This window comes from Carassius auratus, chromosome 1 (assembly GCF_003368295.1).
Source record: "Carassius auratus strain Wakin chromosome 1, ASM336829v1, whole genome shotgun sequence".
Lineage (NCBI taxonomy): Eukaryota > Metazoa > Chordata > Actinopteri > Cypriniformes > Cyprinidae > Carassius > Carassius auratus.
Window position 1 is genome coordinate 25,023,085 of NC_039243.1, and position 23,395 is coordinate 25,046,479.

General features: G+C 39.9%; 1 protein-coding gene across 3 annotated transcripts in view; it reads left to right on the forward strand.

The window, feature by feature from the left end:
• The window catches only part of LOC113105468 (neuronal membrane glycoprotein M6-b), a 66,847-nt gene that overhangs the window by 13,504 nt on the left and 29,948 nt on the right, over positions 1 to 23,395 (forward strand). The window contains exon 1 of one of the 3 annotated variants that reach the window (XM_026266550.1): positions 21,272 to 21,660. The exons of 1 other annotated variant lie outside the window; for it this stretch is intronic. In XM_026266550.1, the coding sequence (XP_026122335.1) occupies positions 21,597 to 21,660 (64 nt within the window). In that variant the 5' untranslated portion in view covers positions 21,272 to 21,596. Of the gene's footprint in view, positions 1 to 21,271; positions 21,661 to 23,395 lie in introns of those variants that run through there. One more of the 3 variants, XM_026266563.1, reaches the window with a different exon arrangement.

Here is a 23,395-nt window from a genome sequence, read left to right on the forward strand (position 1 = left end):
GTACGTGACATAAACGCCGTGCCTTGATCAGGATTTCTTTTGGAACCCCCACCCGGGAGATAAGACGAAACAGGGCATCCGCAACACTTTTAGCGGAAATGTTGCGGAGGGCCACTGCTTCAGGATATCGTGTTGCATAATCAACTATGACTAATGCAAAGCGATGTCCTCTTGCCGATCGCTCTAATGGCCCGATGAGGTCCATACCAATTCTTTCGAAGGGGGCCTGCATTAATGGGAGAGGGCGCAACGGCGCTTTTGGAGCGGCCGGTGGGTTCACCAACTGACATTCCGGACAAGACGCGCACCACCTGCGCACGTTGTCATGAATGCCCGGCCAGAAGAATTGGGTCATGAGGCGATTTAGTGTGGCTGCCTGTCCCAAATGGCCCGCCATAGGATTAGAATGAGCCGCATGGAAAAGCATTTCCCTGCGGCTCTTTGGAACTAACAACTGGGTTGTATTTACTTTTGTCTGAGCGTCTTGGGTCACTCGATACAACCGGTCTTTTAAAATGGCAAAATAGGGATAGGAGAGTGGAAGGGCCGGTCGGAGAGGCTGGCCATCGATGGTGCGGACCTGTTGGAACGCATGTTTTAGCGTCTCATCCTGAGACTGCTCCAGGGGAAAGTCATCGTGCTCCGAGAGAGTTAGTCTCCCGATTCCGCTCGGTTCCCCTGAAGCCGGCCCCAGCGGTCCTGGCTCAGTTTCCCCCACCTGCACCCGTGCGGTCTCCTTTCGTGCCTTATTTCCCCAAGAGGCATCCGCACATAACGACCCCAATAAAACCGTAAACGCGGGCCAATTCATCCCCAAAATTACTGGATGCCGGAGGTGGGGACTAACCGCCACCTCCACACTATGTTTTTGTCCCCGAAATTGAATCCAAATTGGGACGACCGGATATTCCACCACATCCCCGTGTACACACCGCACCTTAACCATGCGGCTTGTATCCAACGCCCCCGGTTGAACCAGGCTTTGATGGATTGAGGTTTGGTTACATCCTGAATACACCAAGGCCGGATATGTACCCCCCTTGATACTCACGGGTATTTGGTACTCGCCAGCCTGACCGGGGGTGGCCCGTGGGTCGTCCGGGACCCGGACCATCATCTCCACCTCCATCACTGGACACCTGTCCACGAAATGCTCCGGGTCCCCGCAACACCAACAGGCCAGCCCAGACCTACCTGCCGCCCCAATGGCAGGGAGTGGAGAGGGGAATTGGCGTGGAGAGAGTGGAGAGACGGAAGTACTGTCCCCTCCCGCAGCCCCGAGGCCCGCCCCCCTGGGCGGGGCCCTTGTATTTGCGAAACGGCCTTGGTCCGTCCCGCTCCGCCCCCGGGGCGGGACACGAGGAGGGCCAGGTGGACGGGACCTAGGGAGAGGGACAGGGCGAGAGAGAGAAGGGGGAGAGAGAGAAGGGGAGAGAGAGTTAGTAGGTGGGGGTGTGCCGACCCCTGGGCACGCCACCATGTGGTCCTCCGCCAGGTGGATGGCCGATTCCAGCGACGCGGGGCGGTGGCACTGGACCCACTCGGCCGTCTTCTTGGGGAGCCGAGTGATGAACTGCTCCAGCACCACCAGATCGACGACACACTCCACGTCGCTTCCCTCGGCCAGTAGCCACTTGCGGCAGGAGTCCCGGAGCTGTTGGACCAACGCGAAGGGTCGGCCGGCCTCGCCCAAGTCCAGGGAGTGGAAGCGTTGTCGGTGTTGTTCGGGCGATCGGCCGACCCGCTGGAGGATGGCCCTCTTCAGGTCGTCGAAGACCAGGAGGTTCGCCACTGGAAGTTGTTGTGCGGCCACCTGGGCCTCGCCGGAGAGCAGGGGAATGAGGCGCACCGGCCACTGCTCACGGGGCCACCCGCAGGCCTCGGCTGCCTTCTCAAAAAGTTCCAGGAAGGCCTCCGGATCATCCTGGGCCCCCATCTTGTGCAGTGGCAGGTGCATGGCGGGCGGCCCGGCGGCCTCAGCGCGAACCTGCCGATCGAACCAGCCCCGGAACCTCTCGCGGTCCTCCTGCTGGGCCTGGACGATGGCCTGGAACCGTCGCTCCTGATCGGTCTTCAGATCCAGCAGCGCCTGGTGTTGCTCGCGGTGGAGGACCGTGAGGGAAGAGATGATGTCCGCAAGCGGCGTGGAGGACGGGCTTTGCATGGCGGCGGCGTCGGTCCGTCTTCCTTCCCGGGTTTCGGCACCAGTGTTGTGAGTTCGTGTGGGTAAGGAAGAGGACAAGGGGTCGGCTGGACTGCTGACGTTAATTTATTAACAAAAATAAAACAAACGTTTTCTAACACCATATGGTGACTTCTATTTTGCTGCGTTCACTCGGTGCTTTCGCTTTCCGGCTTCCGGTTTCCGGTCTCGGCTTCCGCCAGCAGTCCCACTCTCTCTCACTTGCTTCCGTCTCTCCTGGCGTTTTATACCCTCTCCACGCCAATTACTAGAACAAGAAACAGGTGATAATAATTTCTGCCCAAACCACTCATTTACCGCTCATCTCCTGATCCTCTCTCCCGCTGCAGACTTCGCTAAACCACGCCCCCCCTGCCACAGTGTCATACTGGTTTTCTTAACCTTCCTTAAGCGTAAAGGAGCAACTGTATTTAAAATGCTAGAAAAGAGAGAGTCCATAGTTTCTGTTACATCATCAAGTTGTTCTGAGGTTTTGGATATGCTAAGGAATTCGGATACATCAGGAAGATAACTTAGAAAGCAGTCTTTTGTGGTAGAAGTCATGGTTCTTCCATACTTGTAACAAGAAATAGAATTTACAATTTTGGCTATATGAAGGTTGCACAAAACTAAATAATGATCTGAGATATCATCACTTGGCTGCATAATTTCAACACTATCATCATAAATTCCATGTGACAGTATTAAATCTAGAGTATGATTTCGACAATGTGTAGGTTCTGAAACGTGTTGTCTAACCCCAATAGAGTTCAGATTGTCTATAAATGCTCATCCCAATGCATCTTTTTCATTATCAACATGGATATTAAAATCACCCACTATTAAAACTTTATCTGCAGCCAGAACTAACTCGGATGTAAAATCAGACTTTAATAAAGTCTGTATGGTGACCTGGAAGCCTGTATACAGTAGCCAGTACACACACAACAGGGGATTTATCATTAACTAGGGCTGTCACTTTTGTGAAAAAATCATTTTCGATTTTTAAGACATAAGTGTTCATTGAATCGATTGTAAAATCTACAGTATTTTCCATGTCTAAAAAAAGACATTTCCTTTTTCAACGTCAAATAACGGACAAACGTAAAGAGAGCGCTGGAAACGCACAAGTCAGAAATATTTCTTATTTATTGGCATTAAGTTTCGTGCAGAATAGCAAACAGCAACAGGAGTGCAACATTCTTGAAAAAATATATATGCAGAGGGGACAGCTGCCATAACATAAAAGAAAAACATCACTGCGGCTTCAACCCGGCTGCATGTATGATTTAGGAAATTCAAAAATCTCCAAGATTATTTAAAATAATGATCAATCCATTTCAAACAACTGTTCAAATCAGATGCGCTCCGACCGAACTGATGTCCCAGGGACACCCAGGTACAGCTGCGCAAGGTGGGGGTATTACCGGTCGCTGTCAGCTTGCAATGGTCCTTTTCATAACTCAGAATCTCCTGTAACTAGATGCGCGAATGGGGCGAATTCATGTCTACCACACCGCGAGACCTCCAGACGCACGTAAAAGTGTCTTTACATTAACTTAACATTGAAATAATTAGCACCAGATGCTCCATTCGCTTTTGGTGTGAACGCAGCATAAGAGGACGCTTTCAACGTCAGTGGGTCTTATAGGTGCATATTTTCTGTCTAGCTTTCACAAGGCATACTTTTTCTGCTTGTTTGTGAATTTTGTTACATGAATATTTTTTAATTGTTTAATTATTTTAAAATTAATGGTGTACATATTTGGTTAAAATTGATTCCCTATTTTCATTTTCGAAACTTTTTTTGGTTGGTCAGATCGATTGTGCAATTGATTTTCGAACTAAAAGTGACAGTCCTATAATTAACATTTGTTTCTCTGGATAATGTTATATGAAGCACCATTACTTCAAATGAGTTATACTTGAAGCCTGCCCTCTGAGAAATCCTGAAAACGTTGTTATAAATTGAAGCAACACCTCCCCCTTTGCCTTTTAGACGCGGCTCATGTTTATAACAGTAATCTTGAGGGGTGGACTAATTTAAAATAATGTAATCATCTGGTTTTAGCCAGGTTTCTGTCAAACAGTGCACATCTATATTATGATCAGTGATCATATAATTTACAAAAAGTGATCTGTGTTTTTTATTTGTTGAACCTCAATTAAATTGTTAATCTTAACTTGGTTTGGAAGTTTTTTTGTATTTTCTAGTTCGGGGAACAGACACAGTCTCTATAGTGTGATATCTAGCTGAAAGAGTCTCTATGTGCTGAGAATTAGCTGACCTCGGTGACGTGAGGCAGCTAGCAGACGGTCGGTTTAGCCAGTCTGTCTGCTTCCTGACCTGGGCCCCGGTTAGTCAAGTACAAACTCTAATACTATTTGCCATATTTCTAGAGAGAACTTTTAAATTTGCCAAGATGTCAGGCGCTCTGGCTCCCGGTAAACATTTGACTATGGTGGCTGGTGTCTCTATATTAACATTACGTGCAATAGAATCACCAATAACTAGAGCACTTTCATCAGGTTTCTCAGTGGGTGCATCACTGAGTGGGGAGAACCTGTTTTAATGTTTTGATCGGAACAGAAGAGCGGTGTTTTGACCCACGACTACGCTGCTGCAGGGGCTCTGTTGCTAGAACCGAACAATATACAGGAATCCCTGAGCTAGACGCATCCAAAGCCATATCTAGAGCTCTAACATTCTTACTGTCCTCAATTAAATTTGGATGCATGTCTCTAATCTTCTCTGTCAGTCTAACTATTTCCCTGCATTTATCACATGTGAATCCTTCATCTGCGACCAGTGTTAATTTTGACACAAAATTTTAATTTAGTTTTAGTCTTAGTCTTTTGACTATAATTCTTTTTAGTTTTAGTCAAGTTTTAGTCATCTGATTTGTTTTAATTTTAGTCTTATTTTAGTCGACTAAAATCGCTTGGTATTTTAGTCGAATAAAATCACTTGGTATTTTAGTCGACTAAAATTGCTTGGTATTTTAGTCGACTAAAATAAGACAAATCAATAACAGATTTACTAGACAATTTTTTACAGCTGGTATAGGAAACAAACTTAACCAAAATATATAAAACACAAATTCAACTTTATTTCAACACAACTGTGTCTTTATTTCCATTCAAAAGCTTTTATGCAGCAACAAACACTGTCATGTAATGTAAACAATTACTAGCTGCCAATTGACCATCAATAAAAGAAAAATAAAGTTAGGTCCAGGACCTTAAAGCTTACAGCTGGGCTGAACAATAAGTGCATACATTTAAAGTAAATATTTAATAAGTTGGGTGGATAAAAAAAGTAACAAAATTTTATAAGGTATTCATTTGTCTAGCAATATTGTATGTTTTAAATACTACAATATTGATAGATTAGTATGTACAATGATAGGATGTGAACATTCACGTTTCACATGACTAATATAGAAATATTTGTGATATTGTCAACAAGTAGAACATTATAAAATATACTAAACGTTAGTGTTAATCAAATGTATGTATCATAATATTACGTATTAGTATTATGCTCTCATCTAACTTGAAGAAGGGGCTATTTTACAGTACTTTTCAGTTCGTAATATTTAATGCTACAACATCTACGCTCTGCAGTCTCCCAATTTTGCTTAGCTCAATAAACAAAAGAACATCGTTGTGAAATTACATTTGAGAAAATGTCCGGGTGGCTCGTCTGTAAATGTCTTTTCAAATTTGTTGTGTTCTTGCCACGAGTGAGCGCTCCGCGTGCTTTACACTTTGTTTTGTTCGTCGTTAAACGTGAAGTGTGCTGTGGACATTTTGTCGCTCTTTTAGACATCACCTCTTCGAATGCCGTCTTCCCTGGAGCTCATTTAAAAACTGAAAACCTTCGCTTCACGTCTCAATAAGTCAGGCTCGGATTGGTTCTCTTCTCTCATGCAGTCTCGCCTGTTCCGTTTTGCCGGTTCTTTTGTTCATTCCTCAAATCTCTCCCGTCTGCTGATTTGATTTTCGTCACACTCTATTTTCGTCTCGTCCTTTATTCGTTGACGATAATGTCAATCAATTTAGTCATAGTTTTAGTCTCCATCAGTGCCTTCTTTTTTAGTTTTCGTTTCGTTTTCGTCCGCAAAAATATATACGTGACGAAAATAATGACGAAAATATTTAGTCAACGAAATTAACACTGTCTGCGAGAGAGATAGATAAACTGTAAATGTAGTAGTAAGAGGTGCAAATAACAAAAGCAGGAGAAGCCATTACTCACCGTGCTTGATGAAATATTCTTACTGCGTTTGATGAACTTGTGAAAAACTGGAGCGAGAGAGAGGTGAGGAGAAAAGAAAACAGCGCTAGGTATGACTGAAAATGCTAATGACAAGCTAACAAGTGCTAATGCTTTGCAGGTGTACTGCACTCACGGATATAAAATAAAAGTGAACGATCAAAATTAATCTGATAAGATTGATCGATAATATCAGAAATATGGTGTGAATTAAGTTATATTTTATCACTTTAAAAAACAAAGAGTGATAGTAAGATAAAGATTCTAGAGAAAAAAATAATAATAAAAACAGCTACATGGATCTAGGATTAGCTACAGAAGGCCAACAGGAAGTAGAGAAAACACTTTCCAACAGCGACACCCGCAGTCAGGGAGTGGAAGTCTCCTCACGGAGTGAGGAAAAAAAAAAAAAAATACGTACTGTGTACTACGTACTACGTATTGTTTGTATATATTTTTTTCATTAATACTTTTAGTGAAATACCTATTCTCGCTTAGAACAAAACCAGCCACCAATGAGAGGTCCCGTTTTTCGTGATCCCATGTTTTAAACTTTAGTTAGTGTTGTTGTTAGAGTATAAAACATATCTGTAAAATTCTAACGCTCAAAGTTCAATGCCAAGCGAGATATTTTATTTAACAGAATGCGCCTACAAAAAACGACCCGTTTGGACTACATCCCTCTATTTCCTGCAGTAATGAGTCAATAAAACAGTTTTTTGACTAACCTCCGCCCACATGAACACACAAAAAGGGGGGCGTAGTCTTGCTGCACTCAGACGGAGAAGGAGGAAGAGCTGCTTTTGTGATATATATTATCATTCATGTCATCCTGCACTAAAACTTGCTCTGTAAGCACTAAGACATTACAGACATAACTGTGAATTTCTTTAAAACTGCTTTGAATCCATGGTTTGTCAGAAACTCTTTACAAATACATTGACTTGACTGTTATACAGCCATTGTTAGACAAATCATTGTGAGAATTTTTTGAGCAATTTTTTCCCACATCCATCTTCCCCCAACACTAGACAAATGTGACATCCTGCTTTTGCTCTGCTCTTTTGTTTAGTTAGTGTGTTTTTTGCTGTCTTGATTTTTCTATGTTCATTTGTTTCCATGGCTTATAAGTATCACCTGTGATTACAGTATTTGATTGTTGTGTATTTATGCCCTCAGTTTGATCCCTTTTTTGTTTGGTATTGTCTATACTATGCTGTGTAAATCTGCTACACTTCTTGGCTAATATAACTGCATCTCCTCACACCGACAGTAAGTCATTTTTGGGGGCACATTATTGTCACATGGCATAAGAACCAAATACAACACATTAGTTTCATTATATGGAGTAAATGTGGCATTTGTGTTCCATGGGAGGAAAGAAGGGGTTTCAAATGACATAGGGGTGAGTAAATAATGATTTTCATAGTGACAATTATAATTCATAGATATGATTATTGTTATGTTACAACTGGTAACCCCTAATTTAGTTTCCATGATCATAATTCTTACATATAACATGCAACACAATAACAATTTATGTTTATATTTGAAAGCAAAGTTTTATTGTCTAAAGTTGTAATTAAAATTATGCATTGCTTCCGAATATTTTAAAATTTTACTTTGGGAATTAACAGCTAAGCAGCTTGCCCACTGCTGTGATGTCATCCTAAGTCCCCGCCCTAGAGAATCTGGGCCAAAAGGATTATTGGTTTGCAAAGAGGGATTTAAATCTATGACAACACAGATCATTTAGAGGGGTAGAGAAAGATATTTCACCTTTCTTTGCCTATTTTAGGTGAACTGATAACTGATGGTGAATGAGCTTTTGATGAGATAATATACTGTATACTCATCATTCTTGATAAACTCTCATGATCGCTTCTATTCTCACTGTGCAGCTGTCAGAGCAAGTCTGTTTAAAGGACACGCTATCAAGAGTCCTTTAGTTTTGTGATGTGTGTGTGTGTGTGTTTTGTAATTATTGTACCTGCAATGTCAGTTTGAAATATTTTGTCAGCGAAGGTTAATACCAACTTTGTGCTAAACTGCTGGAGATATATTTAGTGTTCATAACATTTAACAGCGACAGTTTTACTTATTCTTATAATTAAGTTAAAGTGATAGTTCACCCAATAATTTTAATGGATCAGCGACTACTCAACCTCAAGTTGTTCCAAACCTTTATGATTATCTTTCTTCTGTTGAGCACAAAATATATTTTGAATAATGTTGATAACCAAACATTTTACGGTATTGATTGACTTCCAAAAATACTATGTTCAATAGCTACTGTCAACTGTGGTTCCAACGTTCTTTAAAATATCTTCTTTTGATTTGGTTTGGAAAAACTTGAGGGTGAGTAAATGATGACAGAATTTACATTTTAGGGTAAACTACCCAGTTTTTTTTTTCTAAAAGCTAGATCAGAATAGACCAAGTTATGTTTTCTACATGCAGGTGTAACAGAAGATGGTTCCACAGTCCATATACCTGCCACGTTCTCTTTTGTCTTTATGTCCCACTACTTGATTTAGACACAGCCACAACTGACAGCTGATGACATAAGCTTGTAAAGTTGCACATAATCATGAATGCTTCTGTGGAGTAAAACCCACCCAAGCTGTCAGCCTATTTTAGCCTGTTTGAACCACTTGGGTTAGATTAAAGCATCAGCAACAAACTCTATTTCTTTTGTTTGCATTTGTTTTGTGCATGCATCTCTGTATATGTTACTGATAGGTTTTTGTTTTATTTGGGCGAAAGAGAATTACATAGCATTTAATACTGCTAAAAACTTTTGAATAATGCAGTTTTTTTGTATGAAGAAAACAGTAAAATTGTGAGATATTATTGAAATAGAAAAGTAATATTACAGTATGTAAATTGTAATGTTTTGATGCAAAGTGGAATGTTCAGCAGCTATTACTCCAGCCTTCACATGATCCTAAAGAAATCATTTTAATGTGCTGATTTGCTGCTCAAGAATTTGAAGAATGTCAATATAGCAATTTTTTGTGGAAAACATGATGGAATGCTATTAAAAGTTCAGGGTAAGATAAAAAGAAATTATTTAGCAAGAACACATTAAATTGGACAAAAGTGACAACAAAGACATTTTATAATGTTACAAAAGATTTCTATTTCAAACAAATGCTTTTCCCTTTTAGTCAGTCACGCTTGACGTTACCTCAGTGACTGACAAATTGGGATCTCGATAGAGAGATGACTCACCTTCAAGTGTTAACAAAACAAGCCAATGAATGCTGGCGTGTGAGTTTTGCATCATGCACACCACTCCGCAGTGCGGTTATATATGGAGAGCGCTTGCATTCGCACATTCAGTTTTTTGCTTCAGACGGCCTGTTTGAAAAGAGTGTTGGTGTAACGGTGTGTCAGCGGAGGTTACCAGTGCTGCTGCTTGATTGGCATGCTGCAGCTTCCCATTCTCTGGTCACACTGCAGCCCCTCCTGGGTGCTTCAACACTTTGGAGTTTCTCTAAAAGAGCATTACTAAAAGAGCCCTATGAGTGACGAGGAATCTGTTTCAAGATGGCCTTCCACTCATGTGTTTCTGGATGTGGTTCACTTCTCCTCGGGCCCCTCACTCCTCCAGCTCACCGTACCCTCTGGTGTACTGGGATGCGGATGCTGAGGCCTTGTACAGGGCGGGGCCCAGCACAATCTTTTGTTTCCTTTTTGTTTTGTTCCACTGCTGGCTCCAGCCAAAAGAGCAGTTCCTGTTTCTCTGGGTCTCAAGAGGGCCAGGATAGCAATGCACAAGGCACAGGCTCAACACTTCTGTCGCCCTCTAATTTCGCCAGTGGGCAGCAGTGCCCGGTTTGAGGACACTATGCCTTATCACGCACCCACTGCCCAACCGTGGAGCCAGGTAAGAGTTGCACCGCTCACTCAGACCCCACTCCAAGATGCTGTGCCTTCCGGGTCGGGTCCCTGTGCCTTACCTCGCTGCCCCACTGTGGGTACACCTATGGTTCCCCTAGTCCCAATTGTACGGTTCCTGGGGGCCTGGCTAGTGCTCCCCAGACCATCTTGCTGGCTCACGTGAACCATCAGGCTTGGCTATGCAATTCAGTTTGCCCGGCATCCACCCATGTTGGTGGATTACGATCAATCTTGGACCAGTGTGTTCTGAACCAGGCCCTTTACAAGCTCCCGTTCAGGATGTTAATACAGAAACGCATCTTTCAATGAATTCGCCCACAAGATTCACAGCGATCGACCTGAAGGATGCCTACTTTCATGTCTCAATTCTCCCCTGACACAAGCCATTTCTTCGCTTCGCATTTGAGGGGCTAGCTTATCAGTACAAGGTCATCCCCTTCGGGCTGGCCCTGTCGCCTGGTGTCTTCACCAAGGTCGCAGAGGCAGCCCTCGTCCCATTGAGGGAAGGGGGCATTCGTGTTCTCAACTACGCGACTCATATTGGCTCAGCCCCGAGCTCAGTTATGTGAACACAGGGACGTAGTACTCAGCCACCTCAGCTGGTTGGTGCTTCAGGTCAACTGGGAAAATAGCAAACTCTCCCCTGTGCAGAGACAAAGTTTGGTTATGGGTTTGGACTCGGTCAGCCTGACAGCGCGTCTCTCGATAGAGTGCACTTAGTCGATCCTGAACTGCCCAGAGTCATTTTGGGGCAGGAGGGTGGTTCCACTGTTTCAGAGGCTCCTGGGGCATATGGCATCTGCTGAGATGGGCATGGCAACGCTGCACCCACCGGGTCTTAGTTACCCCATCCTGCCACCAGACCTTAATTTTCTATGGCTTTTCTATGAACTTGCAAGCGCTGCCCCGGGAGGAGGCAGACCCAGCCATTGCTCTGCTCCGTCCTGTCTGTGTTTTATGCATTTACGTGGACCGCACACAGAGCTTTAGGACCTCAGACCAGCTCTTTGTCTGCTTCGTAGGCCAGCAGAAGAGAAAGGCTGTCTCCAAACAAAGACTTGTCCACTGGATAGTGGAGGCTATAGTCTTAGCATATCAGGCAGTACGTTTACCTATACTTCCTGGGCGTTGGCACAGAGTGCCTCGATAGCAGACATCTGTAGAGCTGCCAGCTAGGTGACACCTAACACGTTTGCGAGATTCTGTAATCTCTGTGTAGAGCCTGTGTCCTCTCATTTACTAGCCTCAGGTGGTCAGTAGCACCGGACTCACTCAGTGTCGGATCACGCTTGCTGCGCCATTCCCCTTTGCGGACTGAATACATGTGTCTAAGAGCTTCTCAGTTCAGTTTCCCTATTGGTGAATGCTGTTGAATTGAGCATATCGATCACAAGTGCAGTACGGAGTACCTCAAGGCTCAGTACTAGGGGCCGCTACTCTTCATGCTTTATATGTTACCCTTGGGAGATATCATCAGGAAACATGGTGTTAGCTTTCACTGTTATGCTGATGATACTCAGCTATATATTTCTTCGCGGCCCGGTGAAACACACCAATTTGAAAAACTAATGGAATGCATAGTCGATAATTTCATAATGCTAAATTCTGAAAAAAGCTTCGTCATCAGTTAGGAACCTAGGTGTGCTATTTGATCGCAATCTTTCCTTAGAAAGCCATGTTTCTATCATTTGTAAAAATGCATTTTTCCATCTCAAAAATATATCTAAATTACGGCCTATGCTCTCAATGACAAATGCAGGAATGTTAATCCATGCATTTATGACCTCAAGGTTAGATTATTGTAATGTTTTATTGGGTGGGTGTTCTGCACGCTTAGTAAACAAACTAAAGCTAGTCCAAAATGCAGCAGCAAGAGTTCTTACTAGAACCAGGAAGTATGACCATATTAGCCCGGTTCGTCAACACTGTACTGGCTCCGTATCAAACATGGTATAGATTTATAGAAAATATTGCTTATTACTTATAAAGCCCTGAATGGTTTAGCATCTTAGTATTTGAATGAAATCCTTTTACATTATAATCCTCTACGTCCGATATGTTCTCAAAACTCAGGGCATTTGATAATACCTAGAATATCAAAATCAACTGCGGGCGGCAGATCCTTTTCCTATTTGGCGCCTAAACTCTGTAATCTACCTAACACTTGCAGTTTAAATCTAGATTAAAAACCCATCTCTTTAACCTGGCTTACACATAACATACTAATATGCTTTTAATATCCAAATCCGTTAAGGATTTTTAGGCTGCATTAATTAGGTAAACCGGAACCAGGAACACTTCCCATACCACCCAATGTACTTGCTACATCATTAGAAGAATGGCATCTACGCTAATATTATTCTGTTTCTCTCTTATTCCAAGGTCACCGTAGCCACCAGATCCAGTCTGTATCCAGATCAGAGGGTCACTGCAGTCACCCGGATCCAGTACGTATCCAGACCAGATGGTTGATCAGCACCTAGAAAGGACCTCTACATCCCTGAAAGACAGCGGAGACCAGGACAACTAGAGCCCCAGATATAGATCCCCTGTAAAGACCTTGTCTCAGATGACCACCAGAACAAGACCACAGGAAACAGACGATTCTTCTGCAAAATCTTACTTTGCTGCAGCCTAAATTGAAATACTAGTTTCGTCTGGTCAGAGGATAACTGGCCCCCCAACTGAGCCTGGTTTCTCCCAAGGTTTTTTTCTCCATTCTGTCACCGATGGAGTTTCGGTTCCTTGCCACTGTCATCTCTGGCTTGCTTAGTTGGGGACACTTCATCTACAGCGATATCGTTGACTTGATTGCAAATAAATGCACAGACACTATTTAAACTGAACAGAGATGACATCACTGAATTCAATGATGAACTGCCTTTAACTGTCATTTTGCATATTGACAAACTGTTTTCCTAATGAATGTTGTTCAGTTGCTTTGACGCAATGTATTTTGTTTAAAGCACTATATAAATAAAGGTGACTTGACTTGACTTGACTTCCCTCATGGTAAGCCCATGTCTTTCCCTGGCATAATCCTTCTGCCATCCCTGCTGTGCATTGACCTCACCCCAGGTGGGCTGAATCTGCCGCAGGGACTTCCATGTGTAGTACTGCCGTATGGCCAGTCCATATGTGTAATTTCCACATTACCTCCACTGCATGAAAAAATGCGTTTCCGTACTGTTCACGTCAGCGTATAAACCCGTAAATGGAACGTTTCCGGCAGTTTCGATTTATGTGCTCTGGCTTTTCTGATATCTGGACACTGTCAGAAACTGGCTGTTATGTGTGCAGAAATTTTCCAGTCCGCTCACTAACGAGATAAACTCCCAGACACGGATGGAAATGTTTACTCACTCACCGGTAAATCCACATAAATCCCTGTGCATGACAACAGTCTCCGCAAAATCCAGGCAGTTAAATCTCCGTAAACGGACACTCGTGTTTCAGTTAACGTCTATAAATCACTGTACACATAATATGTTATAAATGCTATGGGCCTTCTATACAGAAACGCGTCATATGCACTAATAAAAACTGTCGACAAAGCGTCGACAATTTTTTTTTATTATTTTTCAGCTAATGCAAGAATGCAAACATTTAACAGGACAATAAACAGTATTAAACAAACTTATCAGGACTGCAACATCATTTAGATTGAGAGAAATATTTTAAATAATTTGCTAACACAGACACTTTGAGTAAATCATTAAACTGATTAAAAAGTAATATATTTTTAAAAAGAAACACTAAAAATAAATATACTAACCAAAAGACAAACACAATAATGGATACACTTGCAATGGACACTGCAAAGTCAGTATAAGGATTACTGCTCTCTCAATCAGACACACACATATTATACAACGACCATGCCATGCTTTTTCATTTAATTCTGCTTTTCAGAAGCTACAGAAGATACTGTTATGCTCATAAGTTTACATACCCCTAGCACAGAGATGCGCAAACTCTATCGGCCCTCCAGTTATGATAATAATTATGATATTAACCAATTGTAATAATAAAAAAAAACATGATTATTGTACTCACCATGGTACACTAACCATAGTTTACCATGGAAGCCTATTTGTAGTAAAACTGCCGTTAGTATTCAAACTAAATAAATAAATTAAACAATTAAAACTTTAAAAAAATATATTTTTCTTCATTATTATTTTACTTTCTTTTATGTAAAGCACTTTGAATTACCATTGTGTATGAAATGTGCTATATAAATAAACTTGCCTTGCCTTTCCAACACCTTAAGTTTCACTGAAATTTCCCATGTCAGCTTCATCCCATGAAATCCCTCTTTTCATGCAGTGCTCCTATACAGTATGCGTTCACCTACTTGGGTACGCTTTCCCAGTGTTATCCAATATACCACTGGTGGATTCCTTTGCCTAAGCCCTGTCCTATCTCCTACCTGTCCCAACTGGTGTGGGGGGACCTGCTGGCTTTTGCAGGGCACTGGAGGGGGGCAGCAATAGTGGTGTTTTCCATACGGATCCCAATTCGTCAGTCACCAACGTAACGTCGAACATGACTGACTGAAACATCTAGGATACATATGTAACCCTTGTTCCCTGAAGAAGGGTAACAGAGATATTACGTTCTGTCTCCACAATTGCTGTACCCCCGCTGTATGGCCGAGGCTGCAAAAATTTGCACACCAACATTCATTGGCTTGTTTTTTAAACACTTGAAGGTGATTCATCTCTCTAGCAAGATCCCAATTTGTCAGTCACTGACATAACGTCTCTGTTCCCTCCTTCAGGGAATAAGGGTTACATTCGTAACTGAGACGTTCAGTAGAACTTTTAATTATCAAATAATTATGATACTAATCGATAATTCTGAGCTCATTGTGGCTGATACAGATAACCAATATTTTGCTTGACTATCCATTTTAAAATGGAGCTGCAATCCAACAAATGTAAAACTACTCACTAGAACAAGTGTGACTGTGTAATGTTATGATCATTTAATGAGAAATAAATGGTAATAAACCAAATGTTATATATATAGAATATGTAGATACCAAATGCAATACCCGAGTGTTGATTCATAGCAGTCTAAAACCTCTCCTAACATTCCTACTTTTGTCTCTTAGCAGTGCTAACATGTTGCTATAGAGACACATGTCATGAGTTCTTTGGCGTTAAACAGGAGTACTCTTTGTAAATGCACCACAGGACTAAAGTACTTACTTAAACTGGCCAAGTCTGTTGCATAAAAATCTGGGGTTAGTTAGCTGCAGAAAATGTAAACTCAACCTACAGGAGCACGTGAGCCTTATTATTTCATAGTAAATGGAGTATTTACTTTTGTTACACGTTTGTTTCATTTAAGAAACATCTTAAAAGATGGCTGAATAATAATCAAAAATGTAATCATTAAGTATCCAGGTAAAATTTGATAGGTAGTTTTATTTATATATTTATAATAAGCACTTTGGGATGTCTTTGTACAGGCATTTTTGCATTTTAAATTAATATTACAATAAGTACAATAAGGTATAGGAACTTTTATTGTTTATTTAGCTATATATGTATATTTGTTGATATGTATATTGTCTGTTTGTTTTTTGGTTTGTATTTGTTTATGTCTGGGACTACGGATGGAAATTAGCATTGTGCTAAATCCGGCGTATTTACGTTCAACTTTGATTGTACGTTCATGAATATGCACTGTCCCATTTAAATAAATAAATTGAAATTGAAAACTTCTCAACCCCACTATTGGTTAAGTCAGTGTTGCTAAGTAAGGCTGCTCAATGGTGTAACAGTCAAATAGAACACATTTAGAATCACATGTTTTGGAGGAAACCTAGCTGTGGATTACTTAAGCCCCTTTCACACTGCACATCGGACCCGCAATATTTCTGGAAAATTGCGGGTAGCCTTCTGTGTGAAAGCAACCACATCCCGGGATTGATTACCGCATTGAACCCGGGTCGGGGACCTAGTAACATTGCGGGTTTCGACCCGGGACGAGCGCTGTGTGAACAAAAGCCAGATCTAATTCCGTGTCGAAGTGATGACGCGCGTTATAGCGTGACTCTTTTACCGGCTGTTTTGAAGGAAGATTAACGTTCACGACAAAAACATATGTGCAAACTGTAATGAAGCAGAGATCAGTTAGTTCCTCACTTTCCGCGCTGATGCAGAGATCAGAACACTTTACTCCTGTATTTGCCGGAATGGCAGTGTGAAAGGGGTTTTGCAGTTGTTCTGCAATAAGATGGAACAGGAGACAGTATTTTAACATTAAATGACAAATGACACACTTCACCTTTAACTTGACGCTTCACACTTTACCATTCATCTCTCTCTTCCTCACAAAAATACTCAAAATTTTATCTCACAAGTCAGTCCATCTGTTTGTTTTACTTTGCATATATTTAATCTTTGACATCTGAGGCATCTTTCTGGTCTCACTGAAGACCTCCCTATTAAGTGGAACAATACTAGACCCACTTCTGTCAACTTTAATTCCTTTTTTTTTTTTTTTACAAGATTTCAAAAGGAAACCTTTTAGTGTGCTGTAACCCATATTTCCACGTTAACTCTGTAGTCAGGGCACATAAACGAACAGTAATGGGCTCATTACTGGAGGGATGTATCCACTGGGTTGTTCTGTCTCAAGTTAACTAGACTAGACCAACCATATGTCTGGATTTCCAAATTTGACATAGTTGGAATAGAATGTAACTATATGTGAAGAGGTACAATAAAATATAGGCTCGTTCACACCAAGGACAATAACTATAGCAATAACTATAAAGTTTTAAGAATTTATTTAATAATATAACGATAGTGGCATCAATACCATAACAAAAATGACAGAGGAATGATATTACTGGAATCATTTTCAGATTGCTTTTTTATTATTTTTATTATTTGGTTTTAGCTGATAAACCATAAAAACATTGACAGCCAATCAGAATTCATCCCACTATAAAAAGCTTGAGCATATAAAGCAGCAGAATACATATTAAACAGAAAAATAAACAATGTTATTGTGTGTTGGTGTGAATGCTATACATTTATCATTATAGTTAATTCATATTTATTTTTTATTTGCACTGTATACAAGATTGTGTCAAAGCAGCTTTACTGTACTAAACAGGAAAATAACTGAATCAATGAGACAATCAAATGAGACAAATTCTAATTATGCTGTATAGAAGCTCCAATATTTAGTGTCATTGTGTAGCTCCAGTCAGTTCAATGTTGATTCAGTTATAGTTTTAGTTATCTTTGTAGTTGTTGTTCTTGATTTGAACAGGCCTTAATAAAACTATTTCTGTGTGTGGTATATTGGTTTTATTTGATTTAGCTGTGATCAGTTGGGAAAAAATAACAAGTTCAATAAGTAGAATTCTGACCTAGTTTTCAAATCTTCTACTCTGAGAACTTGAGAAGCTAACAAATGTTTTCACCCTCAGTGGGGCTATATTTTTAAAGGCAACTATACGCACCATCTTAAAGTATTTATTATGCATCTTGAAATCCCGTTACACATCTTAGGGCAAGGGTTAATAAAGACCTATTTACACTCAACAAAAACAGTTTGTTTTTTTTTTTTGTTTTTTTTGGAGTTCAGTCTGTCTCTTTTTTTATGAATTTGAATAAGATTTGAAGATTGAGACATGGGTTCATTCCATATGAACCCATTGCATATTTTGTGCTATTTAGCTCAAGTGACATTGCATTTATTTTCCTCTTTCATTGGTGAGAGTTGACTAGGCCTTTTGAAGGTGCGTTTGTTGAACAGCTCCACCCATCATATTGGAGTAAATGATCATATGGGCTGGTAATGAAAACAAATTAACCAGATGTACTAACAAAATCTGAGATTTGGGTCGCATGTCTGGAGCCACTGCAGATATACAGCATGTGTATTTGCAATCAGTTTCGCTAATGTATTGAAAGCTGTTTTGCTAACCCAGATAAAACGCTAAAGTAACAGCATTAAAATTGGATGTGAAGCTAGAGATTGTTTTCTTAATTTCCTTTCTCATAAATAAATCAAACAGCACATCTTGGAGTTATTTATGAAATTAGAGGCTTGAACTTGCTTTTGCATTCTGTACTTCCATCTGCAAGGTGCATTGGGGTTGTGAACTGTTCCAGCGCAAATCTGCTTTTAATGTGCATAGACAATTTGTCTGCTATTTATTTAGACTTTTTAATCATTTCCCTTTGAATTTGGCCTTTACACAATGGACTGCTTATTTGAAAATACTTGAAAGACATCTCTCTTGTATGTAATAAATTTTATAATGGTAATAAAGTATATTTCTAAAAGGAAATACTGCTTTGTTCAACAAGAATAAAAACTCTTTACTCAGACCATGTGCTAAACACACACACACACAAAAGACATTAATCATATTAATATTTGAATGTGTACCATGTAATTTATTTTTATTTTAGTTGCTTTCTGCTGTTATGCTGTTAGTTTTGTCTCTTTTTTTGTTTTCTACTGTGGTCATTTAAACATTACATGAAATCATTAGAAACCCACAATTTTTTATTTACTTTTTTCGAATGAAGAATCAAAATGTTATCTTTTCTTTTACCCAAAGGTTCTGCTGTTATGAATGATTAATTTGTTCTAAAAAAATAATTTAGTACTAAACCATTTTCATAAAAGGATTTTTATTGGTTGACAGTTTGTAGGCTTAATGAAGTTCTGCAACATAAATTGCAGCCAATGTTATCCGTTATATTCTCTGTTGTCAGCTAAAGGCAATTTCTCTGAAATTCTCTGGAGACCTCAAATATAGCTATTGTCCCTGTTAATAAACAGCAAACAGAATAATTAAAGTACACAACGATGAGGGATTATGTAGTTATTTTGAGGGAGAGTGGGCTGTTGTTCTCTGAAAGAACATATGAGAACTAGATAAAACAAACTTCTCTTCTTGACCAAGAGCCTCAGTTTTACATTGACCTGTAAAAGAGAGTATCTCTAAAAAAAATCTTCAAGGTTTAAAAAGCTCCAAGGCTTTGCAGTAAAAACTTGGCAGGAATACAATTCCTATAAAAAAAAAAGCATTCACCCCTTGGAAATGTGTGTGTTTTTTTCTAACACCAAACCACAACTGATTTTTTTTTTTCTTTTTCTTTTTTGACAGTGAGCTGCAAATGTGTTCTTTCATGTCAAAGTGAAAACAGATTTCTATTAAATTAACCACTCCCTTTTCCATGGCTTGTAACCTTGACACCATTGCCAATATCTTATGATTCTGTGTTTAATAAAATGGGTTCAGGACCAGTTATAGGCCAAAAATGTGTTGTGGTGACAACACGTGATATATAACAAATAATAAGCAGTTCTCTGATACAAATAATATAATAGTTTTGTGTGTGTGCATGTGCATTTTTTTATTTATTTTTTTGATATTGATAGGAAGATAAACTGTGCCAGGCACCATTTCTCATCTGCCAGACAAACACTTAATCTGTGACAGTGACCTACAAATTTTCAGATTATTGTTGTCAGAGCAACACAGTTCCATAGCCCCACCTCATGACAAGTTCCAGTGTGTCCCATTGGATCATGTGTTCTTTGGCTCCACCCCCCAATAGTTTAAAAAGTGACTTGATGACAAATAGCGCCAAAAACAAAGAAAGGGACACCTCTGTGATTTTTCATTTGGAGACTATCGTTAGAACAAATTCATTTTGGGACACATATCTTTCAAATAAATGTGAATACATACAAAAATCTCCTTACACCTTTCTCAGTCCACTTTTGTATTTTTATGCACAGCATAAAGTGGTAACCAGCAAATTTTACCTTAAAGATATATTTCCATATCATATAACCCATATAATTACCGATAAACAGTATCAAGTAGTTTTGTTGTTAGAATTCAATTAATTAGATTAAATATGAAATAGTATTTTTGACTATCATACAATTAAGTCTGCTTATTATATCACAAAAATGTATGATATAATTGAATATTATATTGTTGAAGCAACATAAATACATTAAACCAAAAAAAAAAAAAAAAACTAAATTTTATGAGTTAAATCAGGTAGCAATATCTGTAGTGTATCAAATGCAAGTCAATCACTCTTTATAGTACATTGACCATGCATCCTCTTCTTTTTTTTCTGGGTCTTGGTTTTGTTTTGCTGACGGTAATGATTGAAAAGTAGTTTGACCAATAGCACGGGCACTTCATCGAGCAACTGTGGTGTGCGAGAAGGTGGGATCTACAATTAGAAAACAAGACTCTAAATCTAAAACCCAGACATTTAGAGATCACACTAAGTGTACATTAATTTAGCTGTGCTACTAGTCATGTGATGTCCATGTTGTTAGTATTAATTTTGTCTGATTATACTGTACATTCATTAACCCTATACATTTTAGGATGGCATCTATTTCAGGATTAGGATTTAAAGTGGTACTCCTAATGAGTGTCTAACAGGGGGACTGTTGAAATATGACCTCATATTTACCCTCTAGGTTTTAAGGCTCCTTAAATGGTAATGATAGAGATGGTATTTAGTGTGCTCTCTTTCCTGGACAGTACTACCAGTATACGTGCAAGTCTTTTGTTTAGCTGAATGCAGCAGAAGGTCATGTGCATAAGAATTAATATTGCTTAAGAGGATTCCAGACAGATGGCATTTCTTTGTTTGACCATTGTTTTATTTGTAGAAAACCTTATGGGAACACATCTTTTAAATCTGGATGTATATAATAAAATAATAGTTGAATCGTCTTTGTACCTATACTGGTCTCACTAGCACACATCACTTTTAGTTCATATCTGTGACCCCGTCCTAATAAGTAGTTTATTCTTTCTGTCCTTTCATCAGTTCGGGGAGGTAGGGGGACAGAGAGAGGGGGATGACAGAGAGAGAGAGAGAGAGAGAGAGTTAGAGAGAGAGAGAGCATGTGTGACTGTTTACAGCTGGGACTATCTGTTTATGTCAACCTGACTGGCAGTGGAGTAGATGTTTTTCTTCGCCTCTCTCGGATTCTCTCTCCTGCGTATCTGCTTGTAGGTTGTAGTCTTTCTTTACGCGAGACCCTCTTTGGCCAAGCTCGTATCATTTATGAACCGATTATCTACGCCAAATCCGTTCTGACAAATCATCTAACGTTACATATCTGGGGTGGACTGTAAAATATACTCCTGTATTGGGAGCGAGAGAAACCAGGCATAAGAGCATCCAACACACTCGTTTCCAAATGGATGGGATGAAACCAGAAACGACGGCTGAGGAGAATCAGGATGAAAGGGAAGAAAGCAAAGGTTTGTGGCCGTGTGTAATCTATTTGTATTTCGACACGGATGTTCTCTGCTCGTGCTAGATGTTTAGAGAGCGGCTTAACCTATTTGCGGAGGCTTTGGTTCATTTACGAATCAATCGAATATTTTATTGTTTGAGGTGATTGTGATCCTTCTCGTGTCATTCGCTTAACATTACACTATTCTTTCACGTCGTTTATTCGATTAAGGAATGCGCATTTGTTTTATGCTACCTTTGGAATGTTGGTGATGTCAAATCTCTCCTCTGCGTCTTTGGAGAATCGTTTCCATCGCGCGATGGCGATTTGAATAAGCGCTGATCCTGTTTCCTTAGTGATTTAATTTCCACAATAAAACAATTTTTTTTGATTGATGTGTCAATAATAAATACTATAGTGTCACTATATTTAGTATTTTCAAAATTTTGATTTGTCTTGGTGTTGGTGACGAGATGGAGGTGTCGCATTGTATTGAAGGTGTTGTTTACATTGCTGTAGTGTTCGCTGCTAAAACTAATGGAAGAATTCATCAGGTTTCGATGAATGTGATGAATTCCTTTGCTGTTCAGTGTCGCGCTATGTAAACATTGTTGACAAAATCACTGAATTATTTTTTCACGTTCGCAGAATATAAGTATTTGATACAGAAACCGAATGCATGCTTTGACTATGTAAACGTGCACTATAGTGGAACCTACAGCACCTGAAGAACACCTGCCCTCAAAACGCTGTATGCAGGGCACTACAAAAAATCGCGCGCTTGTGTCTGTAAATACTTGTGATCTCTGAGTTCACTGATGATTCTGGTTCGGGATTATCTAAACAAGGGTTTTCGTAATAATAAAATCCATCATGACACAAGCAGTGCTCGAGGACTCCTCTTGACCCTCCCCGCCACAGACTTTTTTATTCATGCTTCTGGACTATTTGTGTATTGTTATGTTGACTGATTTATGGATTTGATAACTGCGCTATTGTGCAATAAAGGCCAAGTTCTCCACAAGTATCAAAGCAACGAGGAGAATGCTCCTTCACTCCACCCAATGGTGCATTTGCTTCATCATATACCTTGAATCACTGGAGATGTAAACCCATCGTTTATATTCACTGCTCATAAAATTATGACTCTCATGGCATTAAAGCATATGCATATTCAATTTTATATGTCCATATTCTTTCCACTATGTTCTTATTTTCTGTTCCATATTAAATTTTGAACACTTGCCACCAGCATGACTAGATTTATACATTATGGAGAGAGAGACCTAATGGTACCATATGTGTCACAACTAAAATATGCAGAGATAAGCAATCTTTATGAAAATTGTATGTATTTTTCAGCCCTAGCTGACTTTAATGCCATGAAAATGAGCTTGTTTAAACATTTTTAAACACAGAAATACTTAGCATTATAGTTGCACTGCAATAGTTCCTACATTTGCAGAAATTTCTGTAAAATAACATACTGTTACATATTTCAAAATTGCTGGATAATTTAGAATACGCAAATAGATTGTACCGGTGGTCCCAAGTACCCGGTCAGCCCGGTTCTTGACGCATACAGCGCTATGATTTCCGTGAAGCAGAAAACGCGGACAGAATCTCAAAATCCACTCATGAAAATGAAACTTCAAGGAATTTGTCAAAGTTAGCATAAATTAAAGGGTTAGTTCACCCAAAAATGAAAATTATGTCATTAATGATTTACCCTCATGTTGTTCCAAACCCGTAAGTTCTCC